The sequence below is a fragment of the Notolepis coatsorum genome (genome assembly GCF_963971535.1).
Source record: "Notolepis coatsorum genome assembly, chromosome: 1".
NCBI lineage: Eukaryota > Metazoa > Chordata > Actinopteri > Aulopiformes > Paralepididae > Notolepis > Notolepis coatsorum.
The window spans coordinates 133,111,963-133,137,755 of record NC_140165.1 but is presented as its reverse complement, the minus strand read 5'-3'; the positions used below and the strand labels follow the sequence as shown (position 1 = coordinate 133,137,755).

General features: G+C 43.9%; 2 protein-coding genes across 5 annotated transcripts in view; one reads left to right on the top strand and one right to left on the bottom strand.

Annotated features, from left to right (window-relative positions):
- The window catches only part of naa35 (N-alpha-acetyltransferase 35, NatC auxiliary subunit), a 30,090-nt gene extending 21,246 nt beyond the window's left edge, over positions 1-8,844 (bottom strand). For all 4 annotated transcript variants that reach the window (XM_084326505.1, XM_084326506.1, XM_084326507.1 and 1 more), the window contains exons 1-9: positions 8,797-8,844; positions 4,346-4,474; positions 4,220-4,253; positions 3,716-3,830; positions 2,931-3,005; positions 1,687-1,854; positions 1,452-1,518; positions 1,223-1,266; positions 1,085-1,135 (exon numbers count right to left, since the gene is read on the bottom strand). In XM_084326505.1, the coding sequence (XP_084182631.1) occupies positions 1,085-1,135; positions 1,223-1,266; positions 1,452-1,518; positions 1,687-1,854; positions 2,931-3,005; positions 3,716-3,830; positions 4,220-4,253; positions 4,346-4,466 (675 nt within the window). In that variant the 5' untranslated portion in view covers positions 4,467-4,474; positions 8,797-8,844. The remainder of the gene's footprint in view (positions 1-1,084; positions 1,136-1,222; positions 1,267-1,451; positions 1,519-1,686; positions 1,855-2,930; positions 3,006-3,715; positions 3,831-4,219; positions 4,254-4,345; positions 4,475-8,796) is intronic.
- A 351-nt stretch (positions 8,845-9,195) lies between these two features.
- Positions 9,196-25,793, top strand: part of agtpbp1 (ATP/GTP binding carboxypeptidase 1) — a 156,075-nt gene continuing 139,477 nt past the window's right edge. The window contains exon 1 of the mRNA XM_084332840.1: positions 9,196-9,302. The gene's annotated coding sequence lies outside the window, so the exon portion shown is untranslated. The remainder of the gene's footprint in view (positions 9,303-25,793) is intronic.

Here is a 25,793-nt window from a genome sequence, read left to right as displayed (position 1 = left end):
TGTCCGTCTTCGTCAAGGACGCCACAGCGTTAGCGATCTTGTTGTTGTGCATGTTTTTCCATTGGGTTTATCTTATCGGGGGGGAAACCCTTGCGAGCACGGGGAGAACATGCAAACTCCACACAGAAAGGCCTGGGAGATACCCCACCTGGGTAACTGGCATCATGGAAACCTGGTCCCCAAGCGGGAATCGAACCCTGGACCTTCTTGCTGTGAGGCGACAGTGTTTAACCACTACACCACCGTGCCGACAATGTTGACTGATAAACGACGGGCAGATTAGACACATAGCCATAATTTAAGCCAGAGATTATGCGTTCACAACGCTATCATTGAAGTGGGTGCCGGCATTCAACCACGTTTTACCATGTTAATGGCAGGCAATGAAAGTGTTAAGGCTCTCTCCTTCCTAAACAACTACCTCTAAAACATCCTTGAGCAAGGCACTTAACCCCGAATTGCACCGCTGGAGCTGCTCAGTGGTTAACAGCAGAATACTGTGGTCGTACTGGGCAGCTCCCAGGTGTGTGTAACTGTGTGAGTGCATAAAGAGGGGCATAGCTGAGAGCACACATTCTCTGGAAATATTTCATACATTAATATAAAAACCTATTGCAGATCAAAGAGATCAAACCTTGAGGTTTAAAGTCGAGGGAAAGAAGGTTCTCGAATACTCAAGTTACTTCTGCGTTATTTTGGCTTGGTCGATATTTTGGTCAAAGGACAAGGTCAATGTGCACAGAAAGCTTCCCTCTCTGGTAGCGGTTAGATATAACTGGGAGTCGGTGGACGAGTGTGACTGATTATTATTTTTTTGTTTTGTTTATTGGGTTTTTTCTTTTTTCGTTTACAGCATCATTCAGTCCACATAGCAATCAAATAACATCAAGTCAGAATAAGCCGCAAACTGCCCCCCTCCCAATGCCCGCCCCCCCTCACCCACAAGCTCCAAAAACAACCACCTACCCTCCAGTAAGAAATATTTAACGTTATATATTTTCTCATCAGAGAACAATTAACCACATTTGCATTTTCACTAATTTGCAATATATCCCTGCACCATGTGTGGGTATGACTGATTTACCTCCTGCTCAACCTCCGGGTCTCGGTTCTCCCCCTGGCGACTGCGTGTGCTCTGAAAGAGAGCAGGAGAATGGGGAACAGTTAAGGGGGGGAAATCGAATTACCTCAAAGCACTAAGGTAACCTCAGATTTGTCTTACCTTAACTTTCCTCTGTAACTCGTCCTCCACATCCTTCAACATACCTGGTAGCACATATACACATGTGTACACGCACAAACACATATGTGTACACACACACACACACAACACACACGAGCCAAACAAAATGCAAAACATTAGCCAGTAAAGCAGTTCCATGATTGACAAGAAAACAAGAAAAAGCAGCTCTGCCCTTTTTTTGAAAGAATTAGGAATCTTTTATGCTTACCTGTAACCCTCAGGTCTGTAACATTATTGGCCATCTTGAAGCCATAAGTCATGGCCTGGAAGTCTTCCTATAGAAGTTGACGGAAAATAATGACTCAGACAACATGTCAGCTGTTCTCAGAGAAATCATGGCTGAGGAAATGTCAAATTCTAAATAATGAGAAAAAGATCTCTGAAGACAAATAAAGACAAGTGAATATAATGAGTTCAAAGTACTGAGACACCGAGCACCTTACCTCCTCAAACACAGCAGCCTTGTTCACCTTCTCCCGGGCGATGTCACACACCTTCAGGATGCCCAGGGCAAAGGCCTTGAGGGCCGGGTCCTCGATGAGGTCTGGGTTGTGGACATACAGACAGGTGAACACTGTCTGAGCCAGAGAGTGACCCTCCAGCCAAGTGATCTAGACAGAGACAGAGACAGAGACAGAGACAGAGACAGAGACAGAGACAGAGACAGAGACAGAGACAGACACAGACACAGACACAGACACAGACACACACACACACACACACACTTTAATTACAAATGTTTTAAGGGAGAACTTTACCTAACCTAATACTGGACATGAAATCCAAACAACCATCCTAAAGCTACTTCATCTCACCACTATGGGTTTTCCAGCTATCAGCTTTTCAAATATGCCTGCCATAGGGGTGTAACGGTACGTGTATTGGTCCCGCAAATTTACGGTACGGCCGTCACGGTGCGGTACGCGCAGCCATATACGAAGAATACGCCTCACAGCGCACACACACCTGTCGCGCATGCAGGCACTCGCAGGTTCCATGTCCGTGTGAGAACAGCGCGCGGCACACAGAGTCCGACTTCAGAGCGGGCGAAAGTGCACGGAGGAAGGCACATTTACATTGGAACAGCTGCAGGGTCATTACAATTTTACAGTTTTCTTTCATTTTCTTGTTCGCCCAATAATGTCAACCAAATGAAACCCATGGAAAGACACACACGCGTCGCCAACAAACACACTAACACTATTCAGTCTCGTGAAGTTAAATTCTCTCTAGAAGTGAAACTGAAACTTAGCAAGGATAAGTTGTTAAAGGGACAGTAGGCAATTAATTTATTCAGTGGATGTCTGTACACAGAATGACACCAGTATCACTGACTACCACGGCAAGCCTATAGAAAATTATTCTATTTAATAATAATTATTATAACAATTATCATAAATATATAATTATAAATGATTATAAATAAAAAATAAAAAATAATAAAAAAGATTATAAATTAAATTATATATTTTTTTCTGTTGTACCGAAATTGTACCGAATCGTGACCCCAATACCGAGGTACGTACCGAACCGTGGCTTCTGTGTACCGTTACACCCCTAGCCTGCCATTATTTGAACAAATGAGCATATCCTATAAGAATAGCAAACGTTCTGTATTTATAGTCCTGTTGGATTATATGCTTTGTTTGCTAACAAAATAGTTTACTGTAGATCAGGTGAAACATACCAGGCAGCAGAAACAGGTGTCCATAATTCCTATCAGCTCAGGGAGACTCAAGTCTCTCACTCTGATCGCCCCATCCTAGAACAGACGAGACACATGTTATGATCATGGCCCCATCCTAGAACAGATGAGACACATGTTATGATCATGGCCCCATCCTAGAACAGATGACACATGTTATGATCATGGCCCCATCCTAGAACAGATGACACATGTTATGATCATGGCCCCATCCTAGAACAGATGACACATGTTATGATCATGGCCCCATCCTAGAACAGATGACACATGTTATGATCATGGCCCCATCCTAGAACAGATGACATATGTTATTGATCATGCCCCCATCCTAGAACAGATGAGACACATGTTATGATCATGGTCCCGTCCAATACAGATGACACATGTTATGGTCCATACAATCAACAACACCAAAAAACAACGCAGATTTGTTTTGCACATAATCTCACACACATCCAAAAACTCTAAACAGTTTGTTTACACATTAATTTAGTTTTACAGTTATTGAGAGTGAGCCATCAGTGATGTCATCACGGACAATGAATCATTGTGTTGTTTTAATTACAGATCAATGAAATGATAAGGTAAGCGGTCCCTACAGGTTATTGCAATTTAAAAAAACAAACATTTTATGGAACAGAAAGTACATTTCATGAACATTTGGGAGATACGACAATGAAGAAGAACCTAACCATACAGCACATGGAAACTATACATGTATACCCCTAATACAAGTCCAGTTAAGAGTTGTGTGTGTGGGACTGTACCTTCACAGCCTGTTCAAAGTTGAGCACCTTCCTGTTGACCTGGTTTCCTATCATCCCAGCATCCATCTTAGGATCCATCATCTCGATGGCTGACATGGCCTCAAACAGGCCAAACCTGCTAACACAGGTGAGTTAGGAAGGAGCTTTCTGTGTGTGTTGCTATGATTTACCAGTTCCGAGTTAGGCTCTTGTGACATTTTAGGGTTAAGGGTTCAGTGTGATGACTAGGTTACGATGAGGGCCAGGCACAGTAAGGTTAAGTCACGGTTAGATGGGTATTCTGAGGGTGAAATTCATGGTTAAGGAATGAGTGTAACCAATGGAAGGTCCACACATACAAACAGGAGACAAGATTTCTGTAGTTTGGGTAAATCCGGTAAGCTTTGGCTATAGCCCCAAGGGTCTGGGCAAATATTTGTCCCAACTGCACTAAAATTCCTGTAAAACTCCTTATTGTGCATTTCAGTGAATATGTCCACTGAGATTCCTTTGACACATACTCACAATTTGTCATGAAGCAGCTCCCCAAGATGGAGTTCTGCAACAAAATGCACAGAAACAAATCAACCATTTAATAATAATAGTGCAATCTCACTCACAAACTGACTCTCTCTCGCTCCGATTCTTTACCTGTGCATGCCCCTTTGAAGTCATGTGTGATGTCAACCCAGTTTGCGTTGTTCTTCATCTTCTCCGGGATACCCAGCCCCCACCCAGCATCATCATCCTCAACGGACGACTTCATCACCATGGTGATGGCTAAAGAAATACATAACCAGAGCCAAGGTTAAACAAGTACTAATCACTACTGCCACATAAAAACTTTGTGACTGATTGTGGCATTTCCCCTTTTCTCTTCAATTGAAATGTTGAACTAGTTTATGCAATAGGTAGGTTCTATGTCTCTAGGACTCATGAACTCATTCAAACCCCATTGTACAGGCTAGTCTCAAACCTGCCTGGGCTTCAATGGGGGGACAAAACTATTGTGAATACAAGGTTTTCATCCTACAAAAGAAGAATGTTAATACAATGGTGGTTGAACCAAATTCAGCTGTGGGGCTCTTTCAAAAGCAAACAATCACCAATGGGAATCTAAGCACTAAGACTAAACAATCACCTACTGTAACTACAGTCAAGCAATCATTGACTGAAAATGACACATTTTCTGTCTGGACATTCCAAAGATTAGCTGGTTGACATCTTCCAAGGAATCCAGGCTCACCAAGTTCTGAACATATAGTACAGAAGTGAGTGAGGAGTAAGGTTGTAATAGTTAAGAAAAGCCACTTCCTTCCTATATCAACTATGTCAAGGCCAGGGAACAAACTTAACTTTTTGACTTACCAGCCATTTGGCTGGTAGATTTTTAAAAGTACCAGCCGGGCAGATTTTTTACTAGCCAAAAATTATAAATAGCTTTTTAGTATATCGCCATGTGTTATTATTACATATAATACTCTCATATGCTATTTTCAATTAATATCATAAACAACATAAGGAATATTAGCATAATTTTGAGTGGACTGAAGGAATGAGTCAGCGTGAAATGCAAATAATTTATTGAAACATAGAAGTGGGGTCGGGACACACACACACACTGTGTTTCAACTCACCACCCCGCATCATATTGTAGTCTGTCTTCAAACTTCCACTCCTCTCAATTTTTTTTATATTTGAATATCAACATTATCTGTCCATCCTCAGTAATCCTCAGTTTACTATATTACTCCTGTCCTGATGAGTCCTGACTAGTGACTCCGTCGTCTTTCCAAACGCACGCACACACACACACACAGGGAAGGGGAGAGTGCCCCCCCCCCCCCCCCCATTTCCCTTTCCTCAGTGCTGTTTATGGCTCTGTCTCGTCTGATCATCAGGATTAGCTTGGTAGCTTACGTTAACGTTGTAGTGATTGGTACATAAACGTTAATTTCGGGCGATGTGGGCATAAAGGAATAGCGACGCTGCAAAGCATGTAGCTGCATTGGACTCGTTGTGAGAAGAAAAAAAACATCACAGACTTATTTCGCGTCTGTAGGCGCACTGCTGTGTTAACGCTGCTCTGTTTAACGCTGCTGCTCTGTTTTCAAGAAACAACACGGAGTGGGCGGATATCATATGACTCGCGGAGTTGCTAAGGGTTTTTCAAAATAAGAGTATCATATGAACCTGAACGTTGCCAGCTGCCGGAGCCCAGATATTATGACTGGAGCTGCGCTTGGGGCGGCAATGAGACCCGCACAGGATTTTCAAAATAAGAGTATCGATATGAACTACACGCCAGCTGGCAGGCAGACTATTATCTTTAGACGCCAGACGGTAAATCTACACGCATTTGGCGATGGACGCCTAGTTATTTTGTTCCCTGGTCAAGGCTGAGTCATATTAATCTATGTCTCTGAGGTTATACTGTATGTGGTCCACCTTTCTTTCTGTGACCAGCAGCCCATATAAATTGGTCACTCACAAAACTTTCAAAAACATTGTTTGCCATGACATGGTATATTCTAGATATGAAATATGCCAAAATGATAGATATTGGTATGCCAAGGGATCACAACAAATATGACACCTGATGCTGGCACTATAATAAAAAGGTCAAAATATATAACTTTGAAAAGCCATAACTTAAACATGATGAGTCCACCATGTACTCTATTTTATATTAAAGATAAATCACATTTTCCCCTACCTTGCCTGATTCTCACTCAACTTTCTAGCTAGTTGCTATGTGGCATAAGGGACCAACATCTTTTTTTCCCCCTCCTTTTTTCTGTATTTTTCTCCCATCCCAATTTAGTCGTTATGTCAATTCCCCCCTCCCCTTCCTGGTCGTTGCGCGCATTTTCCCCCCACTTGCCGGTCTAGGGAGCCCTGAAGACTATCACATGCTTCCTCCGATACATGCGGAGTCAGCCATCCGCTTATTTTTTCACCTGACAGCGAGAGAGGTGTAACACGTGGGAGGATCACACTACCTCCCCCAGTTCCCTCCCTCGCTGTGCAGGCGCCCTGACCGACCTGTAGGAGTCGCTGTTTACAATGACCAGGATACACCCCACCGGCTTCCCACCCGCTGACACTGCCAATTGCATCAGTATGGACGACCGACCAAGCCGGAGGTACCGCTGACAGCCGGATTCGATACCAGTGTCTCTTGCGGTGGTAGGCAGGTCTACGCTTAGTCCGCTGCGCTACCCGGACGCCCTAGGGACCAACATCTTCACGTGGGTACTTCAGAAATTTCAAATCGAATAGTGAAGGTCGAGGGTTCATTTCAGGCAGCACAACTATACCAGTATACCCCGTAGGGAATCGCCTCGCCCGATATGGGACAATTCCTTTCGATATAGGTCTGTAATTTCTTGCTGTCAAGAATATGTCTAACGTAAACCGACTTTTAGTTTCCTAAACGCTAGCTAACTCAACACAACTATCTAGCAACATTAGCATTATTGAAACATTTGCCGACATTCTACACAGTAAATTTCGCAGAGTACATTTGACTCAGTTTGAGTAAAATTTACTCTGCGAAATGTACTGTGTAGCTAGTGTTAGCCCTATGTAGGACTTTGTAGAACTCCGCCTGGATATTTTTTGCAATTTATGGGGTCAAATGGTCAAAGAATGTCCTAGGAGCAAGTGCTTTTGCCCCTTTTTTCATTATTACTTCATCTTTCAATATCTGGCAGTTATTTAACATTACTGTATGATATAATTGTGTAATAACCAGGAATATCAAGAAGAAACTAAAAAACGGAATGGGCTTTTAGAGGATTATATGTAAATAGAAAATGTAATTGCAGTTAGTTAGTTAATGACCGATATTGAATGACCAAACGGACAAGAGATGTTGAGCAGTTTTTTTTATATTGGTTGACGTATAGGTCCTCAGATAGCTTGTATATTTCGAATTTTAATATAGGCTTCAATAAAACTGGCACCAAAGTCTGACACCAAGCAGAGCATAGAATGCTGGTATTCTGATGCGATGACCCTTCCTTCTTTTGTAGTTTCTTGGTATAGGTGTCTGAATGGGTTCTTAGAATGTTTGCTCCTGAAGGTTTCTGTATGCATTTAGAATGTATAAGCCCTGTTGACGTGCAAAACCTGCATTGTTGCTAATATTACCACCTACAACCATCTCCCTCTCCAAAATCCAGGGAAAACCCTGGTATCAAAGGGACCGAAGTGTGCTCATCAAAGGCGTTGTTCCTTTCCAGTAGGGAGGAAAGCAGTTCACAGTGAGGTGAACTGGGACAGCAGGGAAGGATTAGCAGTGATAAGGTGCTGCGGTGTGACTTGAAGAGCACAATTTAGAGCCTAAAATGGTCTTAGTTTACCGACCTGAGGTCAGTTCACCGGAAATAATCGGTCATATCTGGTGCCCTGAATGTAAGACCCTGTCACTCTCATCAAGGGTCTGTAGTTTGGAGATAAAATCTTATCCCCGTCCTTGGGTGTATTTTGGCCTACATCTCTGTGGTATGCAGTGGCCTATCTACACTAAATGTTGATACGACTTTTATCGGAATTTGTAATTCAAAGCCTGGTGTAGGTAAATGGGGACTTATTAAATGTGGTAAGTTAAGGTAAAGCCCACTGCAAATTCGCATTGTGCAATGTTAAGTCAGTTTATCATTAGATGTAGTGCCCCGAGAAGGTAAACAGGTATACATGAGTTTTCTCCTTGCCAGATAATACCTTTTCCCATATCCTTCCTCACCAAACTTCCAGGTGCTTTAGTCAACGTTACAAAACGAATTCTATAAATTGGAATGATTAACGATCTTTCTGTTCTGAGGAGAGCAGGCTATATTATAAGGTTATATTCTAATCTAGATAATGTTAGCTACAGAATGTCATAATTTCAAACCATTCATCATTATTGTCAAACGAATGACGCTTGCAGTAAATTACACCATGCTAGCAAGATAATATGGATCACGTTAGACATAATCAACAAAGCTTGCATATCACACATTTGCCAAGTTGCGTAACTGCAGAGGTTAGTGCAACTGCTAGAACATGTGTGTTGCTGTTTGAACGTTATATTATCATAATAAACGACTACATACCTTGCTAATTTTTTTTAGCTAAAGACCTCCTCGAAGGCTGAGAAGACGACGGCGCACATATTATAACGTCATACATCCGTGTGTGTTCGTGGGATATGTAGTTCTACAACTTGTAACTGTTGGAAGGCATTATTTGTTATTTTATGGGCTATAGCTCAGCTTACACTTACCTCTATTAAAATTGATATGTATGAAAGCTGTCGTGTATTACATGTTTTTTTTCGCGTTTAGCGCTGTTTTATATAATTAAATGTGTGTCTTGACTTCATATCAAGCTACGGCCCACCTTAAACAAAAACTACATTCCGCGGCAGAAGGTAGCCTCGCGGTATTCCCCTCTCTCCGCCGTGACAGCTGGTTTGACAGTTCTCCAAATGGAATAGCGACGGTCGAGGGTTCGTTTCAGAGCTGCTGGGCGGTCCAGGTCCAGGCAGCACAACACAACCATACCTCGTAGCGAGGGAATTTACTCGCCCGATACGGGACAACAATTCCTTTCGATATAGGTCTGTAATTTCTTGCTGTCAAATTATTCTACCTACCACAAACTGACTTTTTAGTTTCCTGCAAGCTAGCTAACTTAACGTAACTAACCGGTATCTAGCAACATTAGCATTATTTAGTTAAACATTGTGCAGACATTCTAGCTAGCTCGCGTTAGTTAACGTCAGAGAATGACCGATATTGAATGACCCAACAGACCGAGAGAGAGAGAGGTGTTGAGCAGGTGCAGCGGCCGGTGTTGTTAGCCAGATATGAGCCGTATCTTAGCAAGTCATCTCATAAAACATTGATAACGTTATATCTTTGTGAGCTAACGTTAGCTTGCTAATAACCAGTATTTATTTTCTTGTTAGCTGGCTAACTTAGCCCACATTTGGTGAGCGCCTTGTGTTTTGATAAGATGGTCAGATCAAGGGTTCTTTCTTTGATGAACTTGACTTGATCGTCTAAAATTGCTGCAGTCTTAAACTGATTTCAGAAATGGTGTGGTACTGTGGACGGTGTTGGCAAGACGCCTTTACTTGAAGCCAGGCTTGTTTGTTTACTGCTAGCCAGGCTGAGTGTTAGCTGAAAGATCCAGCCTGCTGTCAGATTGCGTAGCTCAGTTTGAGGAAAATACACACATTGCACTTTCCAAACGATCAACTGAATATTGCAATATATAATAACAAAGACAACATTTCACGTCTTTACATTTCGTCGCGCCCGATTGGCGTGCTTTTGTTTTCTGGCCTATGGCATTTTCACCCAACGTCTACCAGCTAGGTTACAGTCAGAAGGATGTCATGACTCATGCCATGAACTCATCTTTGCACCCGTTTACGTCTGTGACCCGATGAGAACTGGATTTAGGCTATATGATAACAGTAGAATGGGCTGTTTTATTAACTATAGCCTATAAAGGCAAGGTATAATTGAAAATCCTATGGGAAACCTAATTGGGGGCTTGTGGGTTATGTAATCAACTGAATGAATGAATAATGAATGAATGAATGAGAACTTTATTTAATTGATTACAGAATGGGTACAATACAGTACGGCTCAATACACACAATTGTTAAGGGGATCCAGACCAGAGAAAGACGTTTGTCTTGTTTACATCAGGGTCCCCCATTTTCAATTCATATTGACATTTATGACATACACAACATACATGACATTTATGGCATAGGGACATACAGGTATTTAGTACTGATGCATTTGTGACATAAACGGTATACAGTACTGTTACCCATAGATCCTGACAGAGTATATACATATGATGGGGAGGGGACTGTACATTAGGAGGGGGTGGGTGGGTGGGAGAGAAATATACATACGTGGGGAGGAGACTGTACATTTGGAGGGGGTGGGTGGGAGAGAAATATACATACGGGGGGGGGGGAGAGAATATAAACATGCGGTGGGGAGGAGACTGTCTATTAGGAGGGGGTGGGGGGTTTGGACATTTACGGTGTCCAGTTTCGAATTGCAGCCTCCCGTAGGTGCTCTTTAAGAGCGGTTTTGAATGTGGGTAGGGATTCACATTCCTTTACAGCTTTGGGTAGGGCGTTCCTCATTGATGTGGCATAATTGCGAAACGTGTTTAGTCCCTTGTTTGAGCCGAATCTGTGTTTAACATGATTTGTTGAGCTTTCTCTGGTGTTGTGGTTGTGGTATTCACTGACCTTTTCGAAGTATTTTGACATGTACATGGGTACCTTAGTCGTATAGTGTATCTTGTAGACCAGGCCCATTGCAAGTTGCTGTACTCTGTCGTCTACTCTACGTCTCCTGATCCGTCCTCAGAGGTGTGTGTCGGTAGTGAAGAGAGTCCGTCTTGAAGCGCCAGACGAGGCCCAGAGTCATCTCTTGCGCTTCGCCTGGGGTGTGCGCCATCCAGGTCTCGCTGCTCGTGGCTTTAGTCTCTGGAGGGAGGTGCCGGAGAACTTGAGGGTCGCTACTGGCCCACTGTCGGAGGTCGAATCCACCTTTGGCTAACGAAGCCCGTAGCTTCATTAGGATTCTCTCTGCTTCTTCTGGCGTGGATACGCTCTCATGGCAGTAGTAGGTTATTCAGATTCTGCTGTCCAATCTGATAACTGCAATTGAACACAATGTGGTTCTTTCCGTTGTGGGTGACCTTGTGGTGGGGCACGTACCATGACTCTGTCGTCCCTTCTGCCTCGTGGTCATCGATTTTCTTTATGTGGCCGGCCGTTACCAGCTTCTCGATCTCGGTGCGATAGATCGTTGCTTGGGGGGATCCTCGGCGAGGCGCCGCTCTGTAGGTAGTGGTGCGTCGCTCCCTTAGGCACATGCAGAGTGGGCATCCCTTCCCGCCTCAAGAGTGGGGTTGCGTAAGCGTATCTTAGCACTCCGTCGACCTCGACCCTCGTAGTCTTCTGCTCGAGTAGAGCTATGGCATACTTGTCCTCTTTGGATCGAACCATCTTGCGTTCGTTCTTGAATGGCAGCGAGTCTAGTGTCCATAGCCTCTCAACATGCTGTAGGAGAGTGTTGTCTGTGTCGCTCACCTTGGTGTAAAGGCAGCGTGTGGACGTTGGTCGGCTGGAAGGCCCGGAGAGGGGGCCCTGGAGCGTCCATCCCAGTCGCGTCTTAACCGCGGCTGGGCATCCTCTGGGTCCGATGTGGACCGCATCAGTTGGGACAATGAGGTCCGCGTGGTCGGAGCCAATGAGTAGGGTCGGTGTAGCGCTGCTGATGAGCGGTATGGGCAGTTGGCGTAGGTGGTCGTACTTTTCCCTCAGCTGTGGGATGGGGTAATCGTAGCGTGACAAACCTATGTCGTAGCTCGTGAACGCCTTGCTGATGCTGTACCGCTTCTCAGGCTGGTCGATCGCTGCAATGGTGAACGAGACGTTTTCACCTTTGATTGTCTTTAAGTCTTGACGAATGGTATGGAGGGTCATGGTCTCCTCTGGGCCCCGCAGGTCCAACTGGGTCACGGCGGAGGCGAGGAGTGTCTTCTCCGACCCGTCGTCGAGGACGGCGTAGGTGTCGAGTACCTTGTCCCCGTGACTGAGGAGTACTCGTACTACCTTGAGGAGCACTCTGGAGCTCCCACTCTTCGCGGGGTCGATGTGGTGCACTTCTGTTCTCGAGTTGCTTTGTGGAGCTGAGTTTCGCTTGTTGCTCTCGTGCAGTGCTTCGAAGTGAGCGCCGTCACGCTTGTTAGCCTTAATCCACTGATTTACTTTGGCGGTGGTCAGTTTCTTGAATGCGTCGCACTGTGACAGCCAGTGTTCGCTGTCGCAGTAATAACATGCGATCTTCCATTCCTCTTTGCCGGGGGGGTTGTGACTCTTCTGTCGTGACACCGACTCGGCCTGGTACATCACTGTGATGGGCCTACTTTGGTCTTTAGCCTTCCTCTCTTTGGCGGGGGGGTTGTGACTCTTCTGTCGTGACACCGACTCGGCCTGGTGCATCACTGTGATGGGCCTGCTTTGGTCTTTAGCCCTCCTCTGTCCCTCTTTAATGTTCGAGCCACCCCATGCGAAGGTGTCAATTCTTAGGCTGCTAACCTCCCTGGCTAGGAAGTCAGCAAGGTCCAGCAGTGACTGTTCTGGGCCATTCGGGTCACGGTAGTTTCTTTGCCGCTGAAAACGTTCTTGGCGGAATGGGGGGAGCTTCTCCAATATGCGCTCCATGTTGGAGTTGGCGTACAACTCGTACATTCCCTTCTCTCGTTGGGACCCGAGCATCCCTACTAGGGACTGTACCTTGACGGATAAGTCGTCCAGGGCTCGGTTGTCTCTAGCCGGGGGGAGACGTTCAATCTCACGTATCTCCTGAATGACATAATCCCACGTACGTCCGTAACGTGCGTCGAGGGCCTCCAGGGCGTCAGAGTAGGGAGTCCGTGAATTGGAGTATGCCAGCGCAATGTTGTGCGCTCTACACCTTGAGGTGCTTAAGGAGAATGGCATACTTGTATGACTCGTCCTGTACTCCGGACATAATTGTCTCTAGGCACATACGCAGCTCGGAATACTGCACTCGGTCTTCTCTTGTGAAGTCTGGGAATGTGGGTGTCCCAATGTAGTGTGCCATGGATGGCTGCGACACTGACGCACGTGGGGGGAGAGGCATCCGTGGCGAGTCTCCCTGTACGTTGGGTCGTTGGTTCGTGCTGGGCGGGAACCAGGGGGTGGGTTCCCAGGCACTATTCCTTGGTGCCGTCTGGTGCTCGAACTCCCCACTGGGACGTGTTGGGGGTTCATAACGCAGCGTGTCGGGACTGAGACCGGGGCTGCGCTGAGCCTCCTGGTCTGAGATGGGGGAGTGCGGGTGGGCTTTCTGTCCTCCCTCGTCCTCCGTCAGGCTTTGTAGTCGCTCGGCTAGCTGCTCTGCAACGTAAGCAGGTTCTTCCCGTAGGCGGGGTCCTGTGTAGCTTTGTCGGGGAGGGGAGGGTGCCCTCGACCCTTGTCGTGATGATCTCCGGGTGGAAGAGTGGGGAGTCACCCTCTGGAGCGCTTGCTCCATCATTTGTGCTTGTAGGCGGTCTCGTTCTGCCTCGCGCTGCGCATTGGCGCGGTCTCGCTCCATGGTTTCTTGAGCCTGGAGGCGCCTCTCTTCCAGTCTGAGATGTTCGCGCTCACTCTCTCGTTGCGCCTGGAGGCGATCCCTTTCCGCCGAAGCGGTTATCATGGCGTCAGCCTGGAGGCGACTCTCTTCCAGTCGGAGATGTTCGCGCTCACTCTCTCGTTGCACCTGGAGGCGGTCACGCTCACCCTGGAGGCGATCCCTTTCCGCCGAAGCGGTTATCGTGGCGATCAGGACCTGCGCTAGCCTCTGGTCAGCCTCGCTTGGGGATGACACTGATGATGGTGATTTGGAGTTGGCAGGGCTTGGCGGTGACCTGGTCTCCTCATGTGCTCCGAGGTCCATCTCGGAGGCGCTGTACTTTGTCTTCTCCCGCTCTCCGAGGTCCATCTCGGGGGCGCGGTGCTCTTTACTCTGGTGCGCTCCGAGGTCCATCTCGGGGGCGCATTCTTTACCTTCTTGCGCTCCGAGGTCCATCTCGGGGGCGCAGCGTTCTTTACTTTCGTGCGCTCCGAGGTCCATTTCGGGTGTGCGGCGTTCTATGGGTATAGTCAAGTCATGCCCCGCTTGTCCCCCCGTAAGCTAAGTCAGTTTCACTTAAACTAGCTTGGGTCTCTACATCTGGGGTTGACAGGTCGATAAGGTTGGGCATACTTGAGCTACTAATGTTATCCTTGCTTAACGTCCTCGTAGATAAGCTAGGAGGTAAATCTACAGCGTAGCCCTCCAAGTGGGGAGGGGGATGACGCTGGCGCCTAGGGCGCTCTAATGGGGGAGTGCCGATTGGAGAGTGTCCGCCGCTGGCCATATTATCACTAATATTATTATTATTACTGATACCATCCGGCTCGAAGGACCAATTGTAGCTAAGGGGCTACACAACCCTGACTGTATTGAGATATGTTAGATTAAACCACTGCTAAAGAATATGTTAATGGCCAGACAGTATAAGTACACAAAATGGCGGACACTCTATTAACGGCGCGGGGACAGGGATACAAGTAGAACAAGCATTTTAATAGTCATAGCAACATACATAGTATATATCACGGTTCTCTTTTAATAATAGAATGTCAGTGCAACAAAGTCAGAGGTAACGATAGTTCCTATACTACGGATACTCGACCGGTGGAGTGAGACGAAGCGAGGCGGTACAGGGAAAAGCAAGATGGTGGCGGGAGACGGTGGTTCTCTCTAGAGCTCCTGCTCCAGAGAACCTGTAGACTGGTGGGATAATCCTGTCGTCGCTGGGAGAAGGGGTCTCGTACGGAACCGGTCCTTGTATTCCTAGCGCCCGATGGCAGGGTTAATAGCTATTAATCCAAAAGCCCGTTGGCATAGATGATAGCTAGTTAGCTCCGTTTGTACGTGAAGCTAACCCGCAGGCGGTCTCCAATGAGTAGTTATATCCAAACGTCGCTGGGTTTAACTATAAGTCTCTCCACGTTACTTCGCTTACACAAGTCACTATACTGTGTCAATAATGGCTCGACAATATTATAGTGGTATCTAATTAGCCATGTGGCTCTCTATAACGATACACTGCTCTCGGTCTGTGTACAACTGCACCAGACGTCTTCTCTCTTGCTCTGTTAGTTTTCCTGTAATGCTGCTGCTGCACGTCTTCTCCACACACACTCTATATTAGTTCCCTGTGGACTCAGCCTGTTCACCTGTACAGATCAATGCGCTCTCTCGATTGTCCGGGCATGCCTAAACATGTTCTGAAACATGTCTAGAGGGGGCGCGCGCCTGGCGCCTACGGCGTTAAGAATGGGACATATACAATAAGGCGAATGATAAGTACTGTTAGGCAAACAGATGACGTAAAGATATATATCTTATATATATATATAAACAATATATAAGTTATACAAAATAATAAACGCAGACTTTCAGTGTTAATCTGGACCTTCAGAACACTATTGCTGGAGCATTTGTTGATATCATGAGCTATCAGTAGCTAGCCGGCTAGATACCGTTCGGTTAGACAATGCCTCATCATTAGGGATGGGTACCGAATTCGGTACTTTTGAGGTACCGAACCGAAACACGTTGGTACTACCGAGTATCGAATCAAGTGAGAAACCGAAAAAAAATAAAATAAAATAAAAACTTTTTATTTTATTTTATTTTTTATTTATTTTATTTTTTTTTTACTTTTTTTTTTTCATGTCAACGTTCACACGCACAATATATGCTTACCTAGGATTTGACTTGATTCAACAACAAAGCAGTCGGAGCAATGACAAGCCGAAAACTGTCGAAATTGTAGTTATTTGAAGTTTGGATTTTTTTTTTACGACTGAGGTAGGTAAATTAATTTTTTTTTTTTTTTTTTTTTTTTTGCAAAACAGAAATTATTAAAAGTCAGTACTCGACACACAATGCATAATGAAACTAACAGTCAAGGTGGCTAAAATTACATGCAAGTACAGAAACAAGACAAAAAAAAAAGTCTATAATAATATTTTACCGTATACAGTGTATATCCAACGAAATTAACAATTATACAAATGCCTTATACAGGATATACCCCTAATACCTATTTTCTAAAACCCTACACACATATGCTCCAGCTCAAACCCCCCCCCCTCCCGGACCCCTCCTTGGATAGTACCTCCATTATCCCTCACTCCTAACCAGACACTACCATTATAAGCTAGCTTTTATTCTCTCCACCACTTCTAACCACATTGACATTTTGGATTCGCTGAGACCCAGAATTCTTGCTGTAGATATTTCTTGATAAATCACATCGAGATATGTAAGAGACCAAACTTTCCGGCACATTTTTTCCGGTTGAAACCAGCGTGATACGATCAGTTTTTTAGCTACTGTGATACCCGATAAAACCAATCTCTTTAGCTGTGGATCTACTGCAAACTCAAAAACATCATTCAAAAGCAATACAGAGGGGTGTACTGGTATATTCCAAGATACAAGTTTTGATAATTGATGGGTCACATCTTTCCAGAATGCCTTAACTGGTGGGCAGTCCCAATACATGTGCATAAATGTCCCTTCGTCTCCATTTGTACATTGGGAGCATTTTGAGTCTTGTTTCAGCCCCATTCTGTTCAGTCTTATAGGAGTCAAGTATGTCCTGTGAATATATAGTTAAGATTGATTTGTTGATGGTCCGGGTTCCTTGATGTAAGACGGACATTTGCCCATACTTCTTGCCAATCAAAGTCACTTTCCAGGTCTGGTATATCCCTCCTCCAGACAGTGTCTAGTTGGAGGGTTTCATACGAGGACGTTAGTAATTGATAATAAAAACCTGATACAAAACCTCTCAATGTTTCTCTTTCATAGAAGAATTTGTGGTATCTGTGGTGTTCAACTGGTATGTCTAATGGAACACTGTGAGACCTCAAACATAGGCGTAACTGTATGTAAAAAAGCCATGTGGACTCGGTGAGGTTAAACTTTGTGCATATTTCTCCATAACTACAAAAGCCCTGGTTATTAAAAATATCCCCTAATGAGTGTATGCCTTGCTCTTCCCATATAGGGAATCTTATAGGACGTTTTCCCATTAAGAGTGCATTGTTATTGAATATGGGAGTGTGATTATGCCATTTTTGAGGGTTAGGATATTTTTTTTGTGTTTCCCGCCATGTTCGGATTGCATGGGTAATTATGGGGCCAAATTTCCGCTCACAGTGCTTGATTGGAAGTTTAGTGTGTGCTATGTCCTTCAGTCTCTGTGGGGCTACTATGTTTTCTTCCAATTCTCTCCAGGATACCAAAGCCTGGGGATCAAACCATATTGTCAATGGTCTTAATGTGTAAGCCTTAAAATATTGGAAAAAATCTGGAACTGCCATGCCACCGTCTGTTTTATTTCTCTGTGCGGTGGATCTTTTTATGCGAGGTGGTTTGTTATTCCAAATAAATTTGTATGTGGAGGAGTGTAATCTTTTCCAGTAGCCCTCTGGAGGGGGTAACGGTAGCATTGAGCTGATGAAGTTGATTCTTGGTAATACATCCATCTTAACTATTATACCCTTGCCTGTACTGAGTGTTTAAGTTTTGCCCACCTGTCCAGGTCGTCTTTGATTTTGTTCTGTATTTTTGTGTAATTGTGCTTCACCGTTTGTCTTATGGTGGGAAATATTTCCACACCCAAGCATCTAAAATGTTTTACCATGGGTATCGCACCTGGGAGGGTTGTGTCTTTTTTAGCTTGGGTGTTAAGTGGAAGGAAAGCCGACTTCGGCCAATTTAAATAAAATTTCTTGAGACTAAAGTACCGAAAAAGGTACCGTTGGGTACCGGTATCGATTCACAGGTACCGGTACCGGTATCGGTTCAAATGTGAAAGGTACCCATCCCTACTCATCATGTATTAAACTAAAAGTGAATAGTTGAGTGGGTCATTTTGTAACGGTAGCTAACATTAGCTCATGGAGGTCCCGTCCCAATAGACTAGACCCGTGTTTACATGCGTGCGGGAGGGGCTGGACTTGAGAGCAGACGCGCAGCACTGTGTGCAGCTCCCGGTGTGATCGGTTTTGACGATCGGCGAAAATAAAGCATTATCACCGATCACCGATTGCATATTTATACTGATTATCGGCCGATAAAGATCGGTGGCCGATCGATCGGGGCATCCCTATTCTCAACAGTGATTGGAACTCTCTGTTTGTGAACTCTGTTTCGTTGTCGGACCTCAAGCATCCTACGTTACCATAAGGGGCTACATCTGCTAGGAATTTCTCCGTGGCCTGGAGTGTGTCACTCTTTGCTTTGAGAAAGTAAACAAACACTGCCCCTGTGCACACATCTGTAAAAGACTGTACATATCTTTTTTTTATCCACTTTTTCTCCCATTTTCTATATTTTCTCCCATCCCAATGCTCACGCTGCCCCCGACACTTCCTGATTCTACTGTGCAGGCGCACCAACCGACCTGTAGGAGTCGCTGTCCACAACGCCCGATCCCCACCCATCAGTTTCCCACCCTCTAATACTGCCAATTGTATTAGTACGGACGACCAGCCAAACTGAAAACAATGTGGAGAGCTGGATGCGAATCCAGCGTCTCCACATTGGTGGCGAGTGCCTTGCCCACTACACCACCTAGCCGCCCAAGACTGTACCTAAAGCCTCCTATGGACTCGTTGCTTACTGGGCCGGCTAGGTCCGTGTCAACTATTTCAAGTGGTACCCTTACTTTTTCTGTGGGATTTCTGTATCTCGGTTGAGTAAACGTCCCCGTTTTGCACACTGCACAATTTGTCAGATCTACGCTTTTCACCTTCAATGTGCATGCCTTCTGTCACTACTTGCAGTTTCAGTAAATCCTCGTAATTACAATGACCCATAATCTCGTGCCGTGTCTGAATATCGTGACTGGCCGTCACGCTACACATCATTATTATCATTACACTTGTCGTTGTCATTACACTCCGTTTGCAGATAATATATTCTCTGGTACATCTTTATGTCAAACCGTGTACCGTCAGGTTCTACAAGAAAATGTTTACCTTTATCGAAGAATACCTTGGCACCGCTTGCAGTAGCAGCTATTACAGAGAATAGCCCTTGTGGGAACGATAGTACGTAGAGAGCATTCTTTAACGTCACCGTACGCCGGTGCCCCTTACTGTCCGTGAGGCATACCTGTGCGTCTCCTCTCTCTTGCGCCAATCCGTAGGTGCGTCTCGTCCATGGCCGTCATCTTGTCCATGCGCGTATCGCGCGCTCTGGTCGTGTTTCTTCATGCACGGCTCTGTCTGTGTGCCCCGTGGATTTGCAGAAGCTACACCAGACAGTCTTTGTGCAGTCGGCTCTCCGATGGCCTTTCTCTCCGCATCGCCAACACGCCAGTTCCGTCGTGGTCCTGGTCCTCTCCCTTGGCGTCGCTTGGGCCTTTAGCACCCTCTCTCCCGCCTCCACGGCAGCTGGGTGGGAATCTTCTGAGGCCTCGAAGTTTCTTAACTTAGCCTTGAACTGTCCCAGCGTCATGTCCGTTGAACCGTGTGTTACCAGGAGTGTGAACGGTTTGTACAGCTCCAGTAGTCCTCTCATCATCATCGCCATCATTAGCCCATCGCTTGGTGCTTCTCCGGCACTCCTCAATGGCATCGTGATGTGCTCTGCTCTGTTGACGTATTCGGTCACAGTCTCGGTGTGCCCCTTCCTCAGGGCCGTTAGTGCTATGTAGAGGGCCACGACTCTGGGTCTTCCTCGCCCGATGTAATGCTCTCTCAACACCTCCAGGCTTTCTCGGCCTTTGTCTTTAGTGTCGCGGAATATCAGCCCCAAGCTGGTGTCGTCGAGCAGTGGCGCTAACTCACAGTACGTGTCTGCGTTACACTGGTCGTCCAGGGCTTGCTCTTCTGCCATCAGGTCTCCCGTGGGGGCTGCCAGGATCATCTCCTTCAGTCCTGCACCGTGCATGCAGCATAGCATGCGCTCTTCCCAGAGCTCATAGTCCTCTGCTTTTCCATTGAATGAGGGCCATTTGCTCCTTCCCTTGTTTTCCATCCTCTTCGTTGGTGGTATGTGTAGCTTTAGCTCTTGTTGGCCTAGCGTCTAGCCACGCGGTGCACCCGGCGCTAACCTAGCCTATACTTCAGCTAAGCTTGCTACCCTTATTATTTCGCCCCAGCGTTTTCTGGGCCCATAACCTGTTGACAGAATCCGGCTATAGGGCGACAATAATGTGGTCAAGAGGCATGGTTTCTATCTTGAGCCTTAACTGGCGTGGTTTATTTATTCACATGGCAGAGCAGCAGTTCTATAGTTCTCCTCTCACTGAGAGGCTGGGGGAAAGAGAAAGAATGGGAGGAGACATCTCTATTTATACTCGCCACCTGGTGGTGTTCCTGAGTGGCTCCGCCTAGAGCGCCCTCTAGTGGAAACAGTTATATATGCAGTTAGACAGTTACTAACAATCCTACACCGAACCTCTGACTTCAACAAGGTAAAATAAAAAAAATTACCAAATTAAATTAATTTTTTTTTTTTTTTTTTTTTTCTAATTTTTTTTCTTTTTTTCTAATGAATGGAAATGTATGGTTGAAACATGCACACATTCAAACTCACACACACTAATAAGTATTGGAGGCTTTTAACTAGGGCCGGACTGGGGAAATCATTCAGGCCAGGAAATATAGTGCAAAATATAGCCCCAGTCAGGCCACTTTTTAAGCAGGGGGTCTGGGGTTCCCCCACCAGGAAATTTCTTGTTACAAAGACTTCATTTCCTGCATTCTGGTGCAGGATTTTTTTTTATATTTGTACCCTTTAAATGCCAGTGTTTGTGATGGCATCACAAATTATTGTTAAAGGGGAACTATCTTATAAATGGCCTTTTTGAGTGTTTAGCATTGTTTCCTAGCTATGTGAACTTATATTAATATGATCTATGTCTCTAATTCTCATATTGGCGCATTCTTCCAATTCTCCTCTCACAATATTCACCCTCACTGAACTGAGTCATCTGAAAATGTGCTGATTTGTGATGTCAGAGAGACACCGATGCATGATGATTGATGTGGCTGTGTGGCATCAGGTACAAGATGAGCTGCACACAGTCGTTGGAGCCCAGGCTCAAAATGGCTTAAGATCTTGAGGTAGAAAAATGCTGTTTTTGAGGACTTGATTAGAAATACAAAACAATGAAAAAAATAAAAATAAAAATACAGAGGTGTTCCATAGACTCACAGGAATTGTGTAAAAGTGCCCAAATAGTGAAAGAAATAGTAAAATAGTTCCCCTTTAAAAAAACAGGCTAGCATATGTATGATTAGCAACAACACTGATTTTGATGGATTTTCTGTTTTTTTGTAATGATAATACAATCTTTTATTCAACTTCAGCCCTGATCATAACACCACATATTCATTTTATAATTCTAACCCTTTAAATGCCAGTGTGTGTGATGGCATATATTTGCAATATATCAAATGCAAAGTAGATTTTTCTGGGGGGGATTATTACAGGCTAGCATGTGTCAATGATTAGCAACAACAGTCTTTGTGTGTGTGAGAGCAAGAGAGAGAGAGAGAGAGATAGTTCTCCAACTTGTGTGAGTTGCAGTGATCTCCTGGTTGTTCCCCACTTAGGTTATCTAACTATTGCGCTGCTGCAACTAGAAACACTGGCCTGGCCTGCTTCTAAGTTCAGTGGCCTGACTGCATAAAAAAGTAATTAAATTTTTTTGGATTAAAAAAAAAAAAATCATCTGGCGACCCCCCCCCCCCCCCCCCCCCCCGCGGCGGCTCGCGACCCTCCTAGGGGTTGCGACCCCCACTTTGGGAACCCCTGATCTATATGGCCCTTGTGATTGGGGAGATATTCTATATTTATTTTGGCATGTCATTTCGAGCAGGCAATCTGAAAAATTGGACTGAAATGTCCTCTAAAAGTCACAAAATAATTTTTCAAACTTGTCAACCACCCTAGAACATCTTACATAGGTCCCCTCTTACCAAAAAAATATGTTGACAGCTTCTACCCAAACATGACAGCAAAAGTGTTAACGGAAGCACTTTTCAGGATTGGCCCCCTGACTATGTACCGAATGTCATTTTTTAACATTCGAAGCTTCGATTGAAGTATTCGAACGAAGCTTCGAATGTCTACAAATTTGTTTTAACTTATTATAGTATAATATTAGTGTAGCCTAATCTTTAGCTGCAACTGTGAAGAAAATCCCCATTGGTTTAAACAGATTGAATAGACTAAAAAAAATAGATTTTTTTATTTTTATTTTTTTTTAATTAGAATGTTTTTAGAATGCGAATGTCATCATCATCACCATCACCACCACCCACTAGGGGTGTAACGGTACACAAAAACCACGGTACGATACGTACCTCGGTTTTGAAGTCGAGGTTCGGTACGGGTTTTCGGTACAGTGGGGGAAAGTTTGGCTTTACATGTTCCACTCAGTAACTAATTGTACTTGTAGGGCTGTCAAGGAATATTCTATATTGAAATTAATAATCGACTTGTAAAAATAATAATAATAATTATATTAGATTGTGAAAAAAGCAGCCCCCGGTGGGCGTTCGTTAGTGGTTAACATACCGTTGTATTCGTTCGGTACACTACACAGCCGTTCGGTACGGTACACACTGAAACGGTTCGGTTGGGTACGGATACGTGTACCTTTACACCCCTACCACCCACTGGCATCAGCTGATAGAGTTGTACCCTTCCTCATGACTTGTCGTACAGAACTTGTAAGTCGCTTTGGATAAAAGCGTCAACTAAATGACTAAATTTAAATGTAAATGTAGCCTCCCTCTGTTTACCTGTGTCTGCTAGTGCCGGGTGCTCAGTGTCCACAGCAGAGTTACAAGTGGCAAAACCTAACATGTTGTGATCAGTGCTTTCAGCTGCTACGCCTCAAAACTGTGGAACACTCTCCTGCAGGTCATTAGGACAGCAGACTCGGTTGGCACTTTAAATAAACTGCTCAAATCGTACCCTTTTAAACTATAGCTTTTAAATGAATTATTATCTTTATTTTATTGTCTTATTTTTCTTTATTTCTATTTTTACTTAAATATTTTATTATAATTTATCATTTTATGTAGTTTTTTATCATTTTATTTGTTATTTATTAACACTTTAATCGCCAAGGACGCCGTAACTCGTCATTCCCCGCCATGCTTAATCTGCCAATGACGTCGCAATCATATTTCTCCCGCGGAGACTTGAGATCTACTGTTGATCCCCTCTCAACTCTCCAACGGTTCAAGAGCGCCATCTGGTGGCCGATCGGCGGATCGCCCAAACCGGAAACCGGAAACGGAAACTGGTGCTCATCCAAATTCGGTCCGACCACTCGCTATAGGTCCCGGGACTCGAGCTCGACACAATGGATAGCGATCCGTTATCAATAACTCGATAAACAACATGATTTGGACGTATATACTATTATACAACCTGGAGATGGATCGCATATTTCAACATCCCATAATAGGAATCTTTTTGCTCCACGCTCATCACCCAATGGCCCGAGGAGACTGGGGTAAGTTTCAGTTTTTATTTTTACCGTGTTCAATACAAACTGCTCTAATGATCATATCACCCACACTACATGAATCATCTAACGTTGGCCACGGAATTATAAACGACCCCCCCCCCCCCCATCCGGTCAACATCAGATGATAAGTAGTAACTTCTAGAAGCACGTCCATTTGAAATTTTTTATCTGGCGCCGATCGCTATCAAACTGTATTTGATCATCAATATAATGCATTTAGGGCTATAAATCACGTTCTGCAGAATTCTGCAGAAAACGATAAAAACATATTTATACTTTAGACCGTATTTTAGAATGAATATGTGAATGAAAAAGTATAACGTTCCTACATCCTGAACGATAGATAATTGACGTTGAATGGGCCATAGTAATGTCAATTTAGCAATACAATTTAAAAAGTTATAGCCCTGCAAAGAAGGGGAACTTCTCCATAGACAAATAGAGCTGGCAGAGGATGGTATAAGGATGTACATAAGCGTGGCAGAGAAAGTGTGTCTTATTTTACTGTTATAAATTTGTTTCTTATTGTTTACTATCTAATTTAGCTATTTTATTATTTTAATTTAAATTAAATGTATTTTATTTTAAGACTTCTAAAGAATGTCATGTTTTTAGACATATCTATATTATTCAAATGGGAGCTAAATATAATATACTTTTATTATTATATTATATTATAATATATAATATTACATTACATTATATTATATCATACATTATTTATATTATTCAAATGAAGTCAAACATGTTCCGTTGTGATGTCACAGTATGATGTCATAATCAAAAATTCTAGAACATTTGTGTATCTATTCAACATGTTCCATTGTGATGTCACAGTATGATGTCACAATCAAACATTCTAGAACATTTGTGTATCTATTCAACAATTCTCTCACTTGAATATATACTGTAGATACAATTTAAAAATCACCACATGGAAAAGGAAACAAGCGTAGCAGGTAAGGTCATAGCTGTCAATAGGGCTGTACCGAATGTCATTTTTTTTAACATTCGAAGCGTCGATTGAAGTATTCGAACGAAGCTTCGAATGTCTACAATTTTTTTTTACTTCATACAATAATATATATATATATAATATATAATATTTTTTTTTTTACTAAATCCTCAATTTGAATAAAGTGATTAATCTGATTAAATGAGTCTTTTTCTTTTATTAAATACACTTTCTGAATATAACTCATCAGTTTCGTCAACATAAATAATCCAATAAGGGCACGTTGGTATGAAAGTGATGGTGACGTCTTATAGTATAATATTAGTGTAGCCTAATCTTTAACTGCAACTGTGAAGAAAACCCCCATTGGTTTAAACAGATTGAATAGACAAAAAATTTAAAGATTTTATTAATAAAAAATAAAACATTCTAATGTTGATTTAGAATTCGAATGTCAACATTATGATCGAAGCTTCGAAGCATTCGGTACAGCCCTAAGGGATCATGTATAGCTACGAGGTCATTGTCGCAAAATAATTGACCGACACGGAGTTTAGAACACAGAGGCGCCTCGCCGAGGTGTTTTAAATGTCAGTGAAGGTCAATTATTTTGCGACAATGACCGAGTATAGCTATACATTATCCCGCTTATTACATGGCTAACTTACTAACAATATACCTAATTCATTTTACACCATCGACAAGACGAGATCAAATGCAGACGCAGTTGTTCTGTGGCTCTGTCAGCCCAAATAAAGTGATTATTATTATCGGCGGCAGCCGGCAGGTGTGTCTGATTGCACTGAAACAGTGTGTGTCAGTGGGCTTGATTGCTCCAGCTGCGAAAAACAATAATCACCGGTGGTCATCGAAAAATAATTCACCGCTGTCAGGGGCTATTGACCAATCACAATCAAGCATTTCGGCGAATGTTAAAACACCATGTAATAATCAATGTTAATAATTAATTAATGATCC